The sequence below is a fragment of the Acomys minous genome (genome assembly GCF_964271855.1).
Source record: "Acomys minous genome assembly, chromosome: 16".
Taxonomy (NCBI): Eukaryota; Metazoa; Chordata; class Mammalia; order Rodentia; family Muridae; genus Acomys; species Acomys minous.
In genome coordinates, this window is record NC_140498.1 from 93,261,759 (window position 1) to 93,274,653 (window position 12,895).

Below are 12,895 nucleotides of genomic sequence, written 5' to 3' on the forward strand. Positions count from 1 at the left end.
GCATGCGCACTGACAAACGGTTATAAACATAAAATAAACATTAAAAAAGACTGTATTCTTAAAAGGTGCCATAATTTTAAAAAGATGTTTACTAGGGCCTGGGGAGATGGCCCAGTGGTTAAGAGCCCTTGCTGCTTTTACAGAGGACCAGTTTGGTTCTCAGTACCCACATGTGGCAACTCAAATCCCTTTGTAACATCAGCTTTAGGGGATCTGGCACCTTCTGCCTCTGAGAGCCTGCACGCACGCACGCGCACATGCACATGTGTATACACACACACACACACACACACACACACACACACACACACACTCTATTTAAACAATATTTATTTTGTTGGTTTGGTTTGGTTTTCAAGACAGAGTTTCTCTACATAGCCCTGGCTGCCTTGGACCTCGTTTTGTAGACTAGGCTGGACTTCAACTCAAGAGATCTGCTTGTCTCTCCATGCCAAGTGCTGGGATTAAAGGCGTGCGCCACTACGCCTGCCATCCCAGGCTTTTAACTTTCAAAAGACTTTTAGACAAAAAAAAGGAAAAAAGAAGAAGTTAAAAAATTGTACATGAGGGGAGTAAGGGGAAAATGGGAGGGAGGGAGGAATGGGAGGATACAAGGGATGGGATAACAATTGAGATGCAATATGAATAAATTAATAATATATATATTAAAAGTTGTACTGATAAAATTTAAGATGTTTGTGGAATCTGACGGAGAGAATGGCAGCATGACCACACGATAGAAAGCCAATATCAGAGTCCAGATTTTCTGGCACCAATTCCTGGGTTCTTCCTGGTTCTAGAAGCTATTCATCGACTCATTCGTGGATTCGTATATTCATTCATTAAATTGTATTTAATGAATTTAATGTATTTAATGTAGCACCTGCTACTTGCCCGTCACGGTTCCGGGTAACTCGCAGAAAGGAGCGCTGGCATCACGGACTTTCCAGAACACAGGGATAACTGTCTTTAAGCGTGATATCGACAGTTGACAGTGACAACACTGTCTGGTGCCTTGGAAATCGCGGAATTAGAAGGCAGCGAGGAAAGAGAATGGCGTTTCCGACAACGTGGTTTGCTCTCGGCACTTCAGATCCTGGCCAGGGACTCCAAAGAAGGCATTCCCCCCCCCCTCGCCCCCCCACGGGAGGAAAAAAAACCTCACGAGTTCTGCAGAAACCCGATGCATGGGGTCACCCTCACCTCGGAGCAGGCAGGAGGGAGGCGGAGCACAGGTGCAGAGCGCATGCGCCCTCTCGCTCGGGCGCCGGGAGGGGTTGGGCCAGGAGGGACGCTGTGCGCATGCGCCGCAGTCCCCGCTAGCGTTGAGAAGGCATAGGAAACTTCGTTTGGCGTCTCTGCCCCGCCCCCTTCGCCCTTGCCCTATTTCCGCTTCCGGCGCGCCGGTGCAGTTGCAAGATGGTGGCGGCGGCGGTGTGTGCGTCTCGGATGTCTCGGCTGCTGGGCCGGGCCCCCCTCCCACGGGTGGGGCGGCCCATGTCGAGTGGCGCCCACGGCGAGGAGGGCTCAGGTATTGGGGCTCCGGTGGGAGCGGGTCCTCAGCGGCCCGCGCGGGGCGTGGCCGGGCCGTGACCTTGGCGGGGAGGCCGTGCGGGAGGGAGAGGCCGCGGGGCTGACGTTGTGGCCCCCGCCGCAGCTCGCATGTGGAGGGCCCTCACCTTCTTCGTGGCGCTGCCCGGGGTGGGAGTGAGCATGCTCAACGTTTTCCTGAAGTCGCGACACGGAGAGCACGAGAGACCCGAGTTCGTCGCCTACCCTCACCTCCGCATCAGGACCAAGGTACGCCCTGCCCCGTTGCTGCCCTCCAAGCGCCCGTTATTTCATTATGCAGTCCCCAGGCCAAACCCCTGGTGATCTAGGATCTTGCCTGCCAGTCTGCCCGCGCAAACAGAGCATTTCATTTTTATTTTTCTACAATTTTAAAAATTTCTGCCATTAGTAATAACAAGTCTGGCCATATTTCTGTCTTACAACATCAATTGTACAAACAGAACATTTTATTTTTATCTCTTTTTTCCTTAAGGGAAGCCAACTTGTGGGTCACGTGTCAATTTTCTTAAAGGTCACACAACAAATGCCTCTAGCTTTTTCATTTCCCGGTTTATGTCACCTCTTGTCTTAATGGTGCACTTCAGAAGCAGCCGATTCTTGTATGAATGAAAGCTTGGAGGTTTCCTTTTATAGCGGCAAGCTCCGAGGGTGATTTGCGATTTGGGCATTTGGCATACTAGATGATGGTGGGTGCTTAAGGACCAGACGGCGGGTTGTTCTCACAGTGTCTGTTTCTGCTGCTTTATTCCTTGACTGTTCATGTAGACAGTTACAATGATCTGTTCTCTGTCACTTTGATGTATTCTAACAAGAGTGTCTTCTTGTTCCTTACAAATGGTATCACCTAATCCACAAAAGATTGGCCTCGCAGAAACTTATTCTAGACTTGAATTGTAGAACCCCTGAAACTCCATCCCGCCCCTGACCCTAACACTCACCACTTGGGAGACAGAAGCAGGCAGATCCCTGAGTTTGAGGCCAATCTGGTCCACGTTGTGAGCTCCAGGACAGCCAAGGCTATTTAGTTTTTTTTGTTTTGTTTTGTTTTAAGATTTTTAAAAATTCATTATTTATACAGTACTCTGGCCCCATGTGTGCCTGCAGGCCAGAAGAGGGCACCAGATCTCATTATAGATGGTTGTGAGCCACATTTGGTTGCTGGGAACTGAACTCAGGACCTTTGGAAGAGCAGACAGGGCTCTTAACCTCTGAGCCATCTCTCTAGCTGCCGCCCCCCCTCCCCCATTTAGTTTTTGTTTTGTTTTGTTTTTTGAGACAGGGTTTCTTTGTGTAGCCCTGGCTGTCCTGGACTCACTTTGTAGACCAGGCTGGACTCAAACTCACAGCGACCCACCCGCCTCTGCCTCCCCGAGTGCTGGGATTAAAGATGTGCACCACCACGCCCTCTAGCCAGAGCTATTTAGTGAGACCCTGTCTCAGAAAAAGAAAAGGGGTTGGACAGCATCCTTGCCTTGGCCTTTGCACACTAGGGAGCAGTAGTACCCCCTCCTAAATGTTTCTGGGTAATGTTCCAGTATTCCCAACCCTGGGAGCCAGATGGTACTTCAGGTCTGTAACCCAGCACTTGGAATGTGAAGGCAAGAGGATCAGTAGCTCACGGTCATTCTCTGCTTGTTATAAAATCGAGGTTAACTTGGGCTAAGTGCAACTGTCTCAAAAAACTAGAAATGGTTGTGAGCCATTAACCTAAAGCAGTGTTTTCCAACACACTGAGAAGGGACTGCAGAGGTGGGTCAGCAGCCTAGCATGCTGTTCTGACTTAGTGTCCAGCTCAAAACTGCCTTAATTCCAGCTGCAGCCTCATTGTACAGCCCCACTTCTGTGCATATACCCCCACACAGAGACAAACATAATAATTTAAAAAAGAAAACTGGATGTGGTGGCGCAAGCCTTTAATCTGGCACTTGGGAGGCAGAGGCAGAGAGATCTCTGGTCTACATAGCATGTTCCAGACAGCCAGGGCCACATAGAAAGACCCTGTCTCAAAACTAAAACAAAACACATGTGATTGGCAGAGTCATTCACCCTGCAATTGCAGCACTCAGGAGGCAGAGACAGGAGGATCACTATAGTTTTTTGGCCAGCCTGTTCTATGTAGTGTTCCAGTTAGCAATATAAGGAAACTCTGTTTCAAAAAACAAATCAGGGTTCTGAAGATGCTCAGCAGGTAAAGGAACATGCTACCAAGCCGGAGGACATGAGTTCAGTCCCTGGACCCACTCTGAAGGAGAGAACCTACACATGGAAGTTGTCTTCTGACAGTGGACGCACGCACGCGCACATGCCACACACACACTGCAGTTTTCTAGCCCTTCTGCAGTAAATAAGCATCTCCATCCATCTCTCCCATTACCACTCTGATACAAGAAGGGCCACACCTTGGTAAACACAGAACTGCTTTTATCAGTCACTGGGGGGAAGCTAGGCACTCCTTTTTTAATTTTTAATTTTTAATGTACATTGGTGTTTTGCCTGCATGCATGTCTGTGAGGCTGTCATAACTCCTGAAACTGGAATAATTTGTGAGCTGCCATGTGGGTGCCAGGTCCTCTCAAGAGCAGTCAGTGCGCTTAACCTCTGAGCCGTCTCTCCAGCCCCTAGGAACTCTTTATTTCATTTGTTTGCCAGGCGTGGTGGTGCACGCCTTTAATTCCAGCACTCGGGAGGCAGAGGCAGGCGGACTGCTGTGAGTTTGAGGCCAGTTTGGTCTACATAAGCGAGTCTAGGACAGCCAAGGTTACACAGAGAAACCCTGTCTCGAAAAACCAAAACAAAAAGATTTAGATTTATTATATATATAATGTTCTGCCTGCATGTATGCCTGTACACCAGAAGAGGGCACCAGATCTTGTTATAGATGGTTATGAGCCACTATGTGGTTGCTGGAAATTGAACTCAGGACCTTTGGAAGAGTAAACAGGGCTCTTAACCGCTGAGCCATCTCTCCAGCCTGGAACTCCTTTTTTATTGTTTAAAAATATTATTGTTGCTGGGCACAGTGGTGCACAACTGTAATCTCGGCACTCTGGGAGGCAGAGGCAGGCGGATCACTGAGTTCAAGGCCAGTTTGGTTTACAAAGCAAGTCCAGGACAGCCAGGGCTACACAGAGAAGCCTTGCCTTGGAAAACCAAAATATATTATCATTAATTGTGAATAGGTATATATGTGAGCATGTGCTTATGTACATGTGAGTGCAGGCATCATTGGGGCCAAGAGGGTAAGATCCCCTGGAGGAGTTAGGAGCCATCTGACATGAACTCTGGGAACTGAACTTAGATCTTTTGGAAGAGCAGCTCTTATCCACTGAGCCATCTTTCCAACATCTTGTGTTTCTTAAGGTTTATTTTAAATTATGTGTGTGCCCATGCGGACACCCAAGGAAGCCAGAGAGGGCTTCAGAGCCCCTGGGTCTGAAATAAAGCAGTTATGAGCTGCCAGGCTGGGTACTGCAACCAAACGTGGGCACTGTTCAAGCATGTGTACGCGTTCTTAACTGCTGAGCCATCTTCCTCAAGGAGCTGCCTTGAGCTGGCTTTTCTGACCATCTACTTCAAAGGCCTCTCTGCTAGTTGATTGTTTGAGCACACTTAAGTTATGGGAAAATTGGGGGCTGGAGAGATGGCTCAACAGTTAAAAATACTGGCTTTTTTGTAAAAAATAGATTTTATTAATTTATTCATATTACATTTAAATTGTTATCCTATCCCTTGTATCCTCCCATTCCTCCCTCCCTCCCATTTTCCCCTTACTCCCTTCCCCTATGACTGTGACTGAGGGGGACCTCCTCCTCCTGTATATGCTCATAGGGTATCAAGTCTTTTCTTGGTGAGCACTGGCTTTTTTCCCAGAGGCCTTGAGTTCAATTCCTAGCACCCACATGGCAGCTCACAACCATCTATAATGGGATCTGATGCCCTCTTCTTTGTGCCTGAAGACAGTGTTGATATGTAAAATACATAAATAAATCTGGGGGCTGGGGGAAAGCTTTGGGAAAGTTGAGATTGTGCCAGAAAAGGGCGGACTTGCATTTTGATTTTACACATTATGTGTTTCAATCAGTTCCCAGCCAAGTTCTAATTGACATCTTCACTCCACAGCCCTTCCCCTGGGGAGACGGTAACCACACGCTCTTCCACAACCCTCATGTGAACCCACTTCCGACTGGCTATGAAGATGAGTAAAGAAAACTTGGACCTTCCCCTGGGGAACAAGGGACCACAGCGCTGGTTTGGACCATTACTCTACGTGTGGACCATGAAAGCATTGGATGCTAAGCTCATCTTTCCTTGTATCAAATGGTGACTACTACACCAATCTTCCATCCCTTTGCTCGTGAGAGGAGATGGCTTAAATAAATAATTTAAACTTAGATTGTTCATGAGCTGGATGGTGACATTATTTGCTATTTAAGTGTTTCAGATCTGGTGTATCCCACTGAATTCTGTTTATAACTGGCTCGCTGTTGGTTTCCTGAGCTTACGGTGGGTAGGGCTAGGTGACTAAGAGCACAGAGCTCTCCCTGACAGACACTGAATGATCAGTAAAATGGCTGTTCTTTACCATCCGTAACACAGCCTGTGGCAACTTCAAAGGCTGGGCCAAACAGCAAGTTCCAGGTCAGCCCAGGGTGCACAGACGTGCCCGCGCTCTAGGTCCCAGTGCTCTCCTGTTGCAGTATACCAAAGGAGTTGCAGTCTTACCTTTAGGGAAAGAATCATTTCTCAGTCAGGCACAGTGGCAGACATCTTTAATCCCAGCATTCGGGCGGCAGAGGCAAGCAGATTTTTGAGTTTGAGGCCAGCCAGGGCTACCCATAGAAGCCCTGCCTAGGAAAAACAAACACAGAAAACAACACAGCAGTGGTGGTAGTTACAAAACAACGCTGACATCGCCATTAATTGTCAAAACTGAAGATCGTAACATAGCTGCAGCGTTGTCTGGAGAGAATGAGGTCAGGTAGGATGGGTGGTGAATCACTTTCTTAGCAGTTCTGTTGTCAGATGTGGTATGAAGCAAGGAAACCATTAGTGGCTGCTTTTTTTTTTTTTTTAATATTTATTGTATATGAGTCTTTATCTGCAGAAGAGTGTATCAGATCACATTATAGATGGTTGTGAGCCACCAGGTGGTTGCTGGGAATTGAACTCAGGACCTCTGGAAGAGCAGGTGGTGCTCTTAACCACTGAGCCATCTCTCCAGCCTGTGGCTGCCCTTTTAAGCATCTTGAATGTCTAGGTTCCTAGCCTCACCATTGTGGGTAACTGGGTTAAGGTGTGCACCGTGCCATTATTTCAAGGGTCCTTACATCTATTCTGAAAGTTAAGGAACTCTGTCTTTCCCACCTAAGCTGAAAATGATCACCACCACCTCCCCACAAAGAAGAAAGACTCAAGAAGGCCCTGGAGTTGCATGCTTACAATCTCTAGGACTTTGGGAAGAGTAGTCTGAGGCCAAAGGTAGCCTGAGCTACAGTCTAAGAGAGAAAAACAAAAACTGCTGCCAAGCCAGTGACCTGAGTTTCCTACCCAGAACCTACATGTTAGGCGGGAGCTGGACTGGGGATGGTGGCGCACGCCTTTAATCCCACGTCCAGGACAGCCAAGGCTACACAGAAGCCCTGTGGGGCGGGGAGGAGGACCTAGTACCACATGCAAGTCATGATGTGTGTGCCCGTGAATTAATTATAAAATCTACTAGCCCAGCGTAGTGCTGTGACTGAGAATGGCCTCACTGGCAGATGTTTAGATCCTTGGCTCCTACTTGGAACTGTGTGGGAAGGATTAGGTCCTGTTACAGGGGCTGCGTCACTGCGGCAGGCAGCCCAGCTCTGCCTTGTCCTGTGATCTCAGCTGCGGCTCGTCTTCATGCTGCCATCCTCCCTGACAGGATGATCATGGACTTAAACCCTCTGGGACTGTGAGTCTCAAACTCCTATGAGTCACCTGTCACGGTGTCTCTTGATGGCAGAGAAAAGGAACTAAGAGACCAGTGTGGTGCGACATGCCATAATCCCGACACGTGGGAGGACCAAGAACTCGTCATCTCCTGGGCAAGTTTGAGGCCAGCCTGGACTAATGAAACCCCACATTAAAAATGGTCTGGAGCCGGGCGTGGTGGCGCACGCCTTTAATCCCAGCACTCGGGAGGCAGAGGCAGGCGGATCGCTGTGAGTTCGAGGCCAGCCTGGTCTACAAAGCGAGTCCAGGACAGCCAATGCTACACAGAGAGACCCTGTCTCGAAAAACCAAAAAAAAAAAAAAAAAAAATGGTCTGGAGATGTAGCTCAGTTGATAAACGCTTGACTTGTGAAATCCTGGGTTTGACCTCAGTAGTACATAGATCAGATGTGGTCTCATCTAAATCCCAGATAGTGAGTTCAGGGTCACTCACTGAAATCAAGGTCAGCCTGGACTGCATGAAAGTATATCTTAAAGGGATGGGGCTGGAGAGACGGCTCAAAGGTTAAGAGCACTGGCTGTTCTTCCAAAAGTCTTGAGTTCAATTCCCAGCAACCACATGGTGGCTCACAACCATCTATAATGGGATCTGGTGCCCTCTTCTGGAGTGCAGGCGCACATATGGGCAGAATACTGCACAAATAATAAATCTTAAATAACAAAGGGATGGAGAGGTGGCTCAGTGGTCAAGAGCAGTGGCTGCTTGTCCAGGAGACCCAAGTTCAGTTCCCAGCACCCACATGGCAGCTCACAGCTGTCTGTAACTCCTGTTCCAGAGGATCTGGCACTCTTGCACAGATACATTCAGGCAAAACATGGATGCAATTAAAATCTTTTAAAAAAAGAAGTCAGCTGTGGTGGCACACACCTGTAATCTCAGTGTTTGGGAGGCAGAGGCAGACAGATCTCTGAGTTTGCGTTCAAGGCCAGCCCGGTCTACAAAGTGAGTCCAGGACAGCCAAGGCTACACATAGAAACCCTGTCAGAAAAACCAAAAAAAGGACAAATAAAAAGGCTCAGCTAGCTAAAGCACTAAGACAGATGGCCTAAGTTAGGTTCCCAGGACTCATACAGGCCTGGAAAAATCTCTTGTGACCTTTGGACAGTGACCCATAACCCTAACCCTTGTACATGGTGGACAAGCTCCCTTGAACTAGCCTCCTAGAACCCTGCTTTATTTACTCAAAATTGCCGGGTGTGGTGGTACACGCAGAGGCAGGCAGATCGCTGTGAGTTCGAGGTCAGCCTGGTCTACAGAGCTAACTCTAGGACAGCCAGGGCCACACAGAAACCCTGTCTTTTATATCTCTCTGTGTGTGTGATTTTTTTTTTGTGGGGGAGGGTTTTGGTTTGGTTTGGTTTTTTTGAGACAGGGTTTCTCTGTGTAGCATTGGCTGTCCTGGAAATCTTTTGTAGACCAGGCTGGCTTCAAACTCAGAGATCAGCCTGTCTGTGCTTCTCAAGTGCTGGGATTAAAGGCGTGTGCCACCATGCCCAGTGGGGGAGGGTTTTTTGAGACAGGGTTTCCCTGTTATCTTGGCAGTCTTAGACTCACTTTGTAGACCAGGCTGGCCTCAGATCAACAGTGATCCACGCAAGTGCTGGGACTAAAGGCATGCGCCACCACGCCCAGCTATGTATGGATGAATTTCTTTTACATCCACAGTTTTCTAAAAATGTAAAATGCTTTGCAGTGGTATTAGGGTTGGTCCAACTAAAATGAATAATTAGTAACAGGAAACAGAATTAAGCCTTCTGCACACCAGCTTTCTTCTGTCTTCAGGGAGGCAGGCGTGAGGACTAGGTGGCATTGCTTTGGATCTACAATACATAATGTTTAAAGAAGCTCTTTATATCAGCTGGGCTGACGTGTATTCCAGCACGTTAAAGGCAGAGGCAGGATGCCAGCCTGAAAGCCAGATTTCTCACCCAGCTTAAATCAAGTTACGAAGCAAAGCTGGCTCTTAGCAACATAATGAGCTACAGGGAACAACAGGTAGTAACGCTGCACTGAGTTTGAGGAGCGAAGAGTAAAATCGGAACTTTAAGATTTATTCCATTTCATGATTACAGACTTAGGGCATGGTCGCAAACAACAATAAGGAAGCACCTTTCCCCACTTAGCCAGATACAGTTCCCCTTTTATATGATATGCACATTGACCTTAATTTCTGGAGTTGAAAGTTGGCAACAGCAAAGCTGTAATGTAGGTGACTCTTGCACAGCCACTCCAGGGGCTGGAGCTGAGAGCATGGCGATGAGCAGCTGTGAGCTCCACAGTGGTGTCATTGCTGAAGCTTTTGAAGGCCGATCCGAAGGCACCTTGTTAAGGCAGGAGCTGAGTAAAGCTGCCTTCTGTTTGGACAACCCAGGCCACCAGCAGTGACTGCTACTATAAAAATGCAATCATGTCCCCACGCACTGATTGAAATTAGTGTGTCCTGATCCCTGAGAGGAAAAAGGTCCTGACCGACTGGCACAAAGGATGACTCCCAGGCAGTGTCCCTAATCAAAAGCCGCCAGGCAGCTTATCATTATTCACATCCAAGGGCCTGTTAAAGCCGATTCCAGACCATGGTTTGCAACCAGAACCCCAAGAAGCTGTTCCGATTGTAGCTTGCAGAGCTCCTGAAAGATGCCAGCGGAAGTGAAATTGCCTCAAAGCAAGAGTGACAGCTGTTCTTTCAGAAGTGAGGAGAACACAGAGCAGGAAAACTTCTCTTAAATTCATCGAGCCCCATGGCTAGCTTCACAGCCTTAGCTGATAAAAATCCAGAGGCCCCTCAATTTACTGACTTCTTCCAAGTGGCAGGCAGGTCAGGAGGAGTTTTCAGGCTTTTCTTTGCCATGGCCCATGAATTCCAGTCCTTCAATGGGAATCTCTTTCTCCTTTATTGCTTTCTGAAGGAAGAATAAAATGTTATAAAAGTCCAGGTTAGCGTCAAGTCCATGTTTTGTAACTGCATTGTATTGACACAAAAGTGAACCAGAGTGAACTGGAAAGCCTTGAAACCCACAATTCAAGGGACACCCTTTTGTGTAGCCCTGCCTAGCCTGGAACTCAAACATTTCTGCCTGCCTTTGACTCTGGGATTAAAAGTGTGTACCTCAAGCCAGGTGTGATGGTACACACCTTTAATCCCAGCACTTGGGAGGTAGAGGCAGGCGGATCTCTGTGAGTTCAAGGCCAGCCTGGCCTACAAAGAGAGTCTAGGACAGCTAGGGCTATTACAGAGTGAAACCCTGTATCAAAAAAAACCTAGAAAAAAGCCAGGTGGTGGTGGCACACACCTTTAATCCCAGCACTTGGGAGGCAGAGGCAGGCGGATCTCCTTGAGTTTGAGGCCAGCCTGGTCTATAGAGCCAGTTCCAGGACAGCCAGAGCTGTTACACAGAGAAACCCTGTCTGTCTCGAAATACAAAACAAAACAACAAAACAAAAACAAAAAGTGTGTATCTCCGGGCTGGAGAGATGGCTCAGCTGTTAAAAGCACCATGTGCTCTTCCAGAGGTCCTGAGTTCAATTTCCAGAAACCACATGGTGGCTCACAACCATCTATAATGAGATCTGGTGCCCTCTTCTGGACTGTAGGTATATGTGCAGGCACAGCACTGCATACATATATATATATATATATATATTAAAGTGTGTACCTCTATGACCAGCATTGTTTTTAAAAAGTAGTACTGTACAGGCCGGGCATGGTGGTGTGTGCCTTTAATCCTAGCACTCGGGAGGCAGAGGCAGGCACTGTAAATTCAAGGTCAGCATGGTCCACAAAGTTAGTCCAGGACAGCCAAGGCTACACAAGAAACTGTGTCCAAAAAAAAAAAAAAAAAAAAAAGTACTACTATAAAGGTGTAGTGCCTCTTGGGAGGTGAGGCAGGAGGATCAGGTCAGGTGTCCCTACTTAGTGAGTGTTCAATCTAAATTCCAGTCTAATTGGCTATGTGACCTTGAGTCACCTTCACTGTCTGAGAATTGGCTAAAAGTAGATCCTTGAGCTGAGGGTGTCGTAGGTTAAGTTAGTGGAAGTGCATCCACTGACTGAAATCAAGCTTTCCTGGCTGCAGCTGGGAAATGGTGGAGAAAAACAGGGCAACGAAGATTTCATAACAAAACAACAGGGACCTCTGCACTGTCACAACTACCTAGAGAACAGTAAACACAACCCACTTCTAATAACAATGAAATGCCGTGCAACCAAAACACCAAGGCCACCAGACTCCAGTGCCTTTGAATCAACCACTTCCTATTTCCGAGTGGTAGTCCAAGTGTAAGATACAGATAATAGAACATCTTGTCGCCAAGCCTAGTGATATGAACTTGATCCCCCAAACCCACATAAATATGAAAGGAGAAAACTGATTCCGGGAAGTTGTCCAGTTGTCCCCACCCTCAACCACACACACACACACACAATTTGGTTTTTTTGAAACAGGGTTTCTCTGTGTAGCCTTGGCTGTCCTGGAACTCACTCTGTAGACCAGGCTGGCCTCGAACTCACAGCGATCCGCCTGCCCAGGATTAAAGTGCTGGGATTAAAGGCGTGGGCCACCACCGCCCGGCTACGCCTATTTTTTAAGACATGGAGAACTAGCCGGGCAGTGGTGGCGGGCGCCTTTAATCCCAGCACTCGGGAGGCAGAGGCAGGTGGATTGCTGTGAGTTCCAGGCCAGCCTGGTCTACAAAGTGAGTCCAGGACAGTCAAGGCTACACAGAGAGACCCTGTCTCGGAAAAAAAAAAAAAAGACATGAAGAACTATGGCTACTTACAAGTTTAGAATGAGTACCAAATAAGTCAACAACAACAACAAAACCCCAGGGGGCCGGAGAGTTGACCCAGTGGTTAAGGGCACTGACTGCTCTTCCAGAGGACCCGGGTTCAAATCCCAGCTCCCACACCGCAGCTCACACCTGTCTGTAACTCCAAGATCTGTCACTCTGACATAGACATACATGCAGGCAAAACACCAACGCAATAAAATAAGGGCAAATAAATGTAAAAAAAAAAAAAACAAACAAACCCATGTACCCCGTTAAAAGCAAAGCACCAGTGGCTGCTGCAGCCTCTGCGGCCGCCCGGGGCGAGGCTCACCTGGACACACTGTTGGTAGCGTTTGAAGAGGTCGGTGCACGGGTCCCCGGAGCCGTCCCCTTTGAGGAACTTCTCAGCAAACCAGCGGTTGAAGCATTGGTCGTACTCGCGCTTCATGTCAGTGCAAGCCTCCCCGACGCTGTTCATGGCTGTGGCAGCTGCTGTGACGGCGACGCACTCTAATGTCGTCATTCGCGCGCGCGTCGCCCCAGCCTTCGTCATTGCGGAGGCCGAGAAGCAAAACA

At 48.1% G+C, this 12,895-nt stretch overlaps 2 protein-coding genes and 1 long non-coding RNA gene across 3 annotated transcripts; 1 reads left to right on the forward strand and 2 right to left on the reverse strand.

Moving 5' to 3' along the window:
* Positions 1-315: 315 nt before the first annotated feature.
* LOC311586914 lies at positions 316-1,250 on the reverse strand. Its single transcript, XR_014775689.1, has 2 exons — positions 884-1,250; positions 316-517 (listed from the first exon to the last, which is right to left on the reverse strand). It is a non-coding gene; the product is annotated as an uncharacterized lncRNA (long non-coding RNA).
* A 125-nt stretch (positions 1,251-1,375) lies between these two features.
* Positions 1,376-5,963, forward strand: COX6A1 (cytochrome c oxidase subunit 6A1). The gene is made up of 3 exons (XM_084763226.1): positions 1,376-1,531; positions 1,658-1,800; positions 5,692-5,963. The coding sequence occupies exons 1-3, from the start codon at positions 1,420-1,422 to the stop codon at positions 5,773-5,775; spliced, it is 339 nt and encodes a 112-aa protein (XP_084619352.1). The 5' UTR covers positions 1,376-1,419; the 3' UTR covers positions 5,776-5,963.
* Positions 5,964-9,582: 3,619 nt separating this feature from the next.
* On the reverse strand, positions 9,583-12,878 carry TRIAP1 (TP53 regulated inhibitor of apoptosis 1). The gene is made up of 2 exons (XM_084763227.1): positions 12,651-12,878; positions 9,583-10,452 (listed from the first exon to the last, which is right to left on the reverse strand). Exons 1-2 carry the CDS (start codon positions 12,870-12,872, stop codon positions 10,369-10,371), a joined length of 306 nt encoding a protein of 101 aa, XP_084619353.1. The 5' UTR covers positions 12,873-12,878; the 3' UTR covers positions 9,583-10,368.
* Between the last annotated feature and the right edge of the window lie 17 nt (positions 12,879-12,895).

What these genes read in the sequence shown, in the direction of transcription:
- TRIAP1 (XM_084763227.1), bottom strand. Translation starts at nt 12,872, where the DNA reads ATGACGAAGGCTGGGGCGACGCGCGCGCGAATGACGACATTAGAGTGC. An exon ending in GCTACCAACAGTGTGTCCAG is followed by an intron (nt 10,453 to 12,650) that starts GTGAGCCTCGCC and finishes TTCTTCCTTCAG; the next exon opens with AAAGCAATAAAGGAGAAAGA.
- COX6A1 (XM_084763226.1), top strand. Translation starts at nt 1,420, where the DNA reads ATGGTGGCGGCGGCGGTGTGTGCGTCTCGGATGTCTCGGCTGCTGGGC. An exon ending in CCACGGCGAGGAGGGCTCAG is followed by an intron (nt 1,532 to 1,657) that starts GTATTGGGGCTC and finishes CCCCCGCCGCAG; the next exon opens with CTCGCATGTGGAGGGCCCTC. An exon ending in ACCTCCGCATCAGGACCAAG is followed by an intron (nt 1,801 to 5,691) that starts GTACGCCCTGCC and finishes TTCACTCCACAG; the next exon opens with CCCTTCCCCTGGGGAGACGG.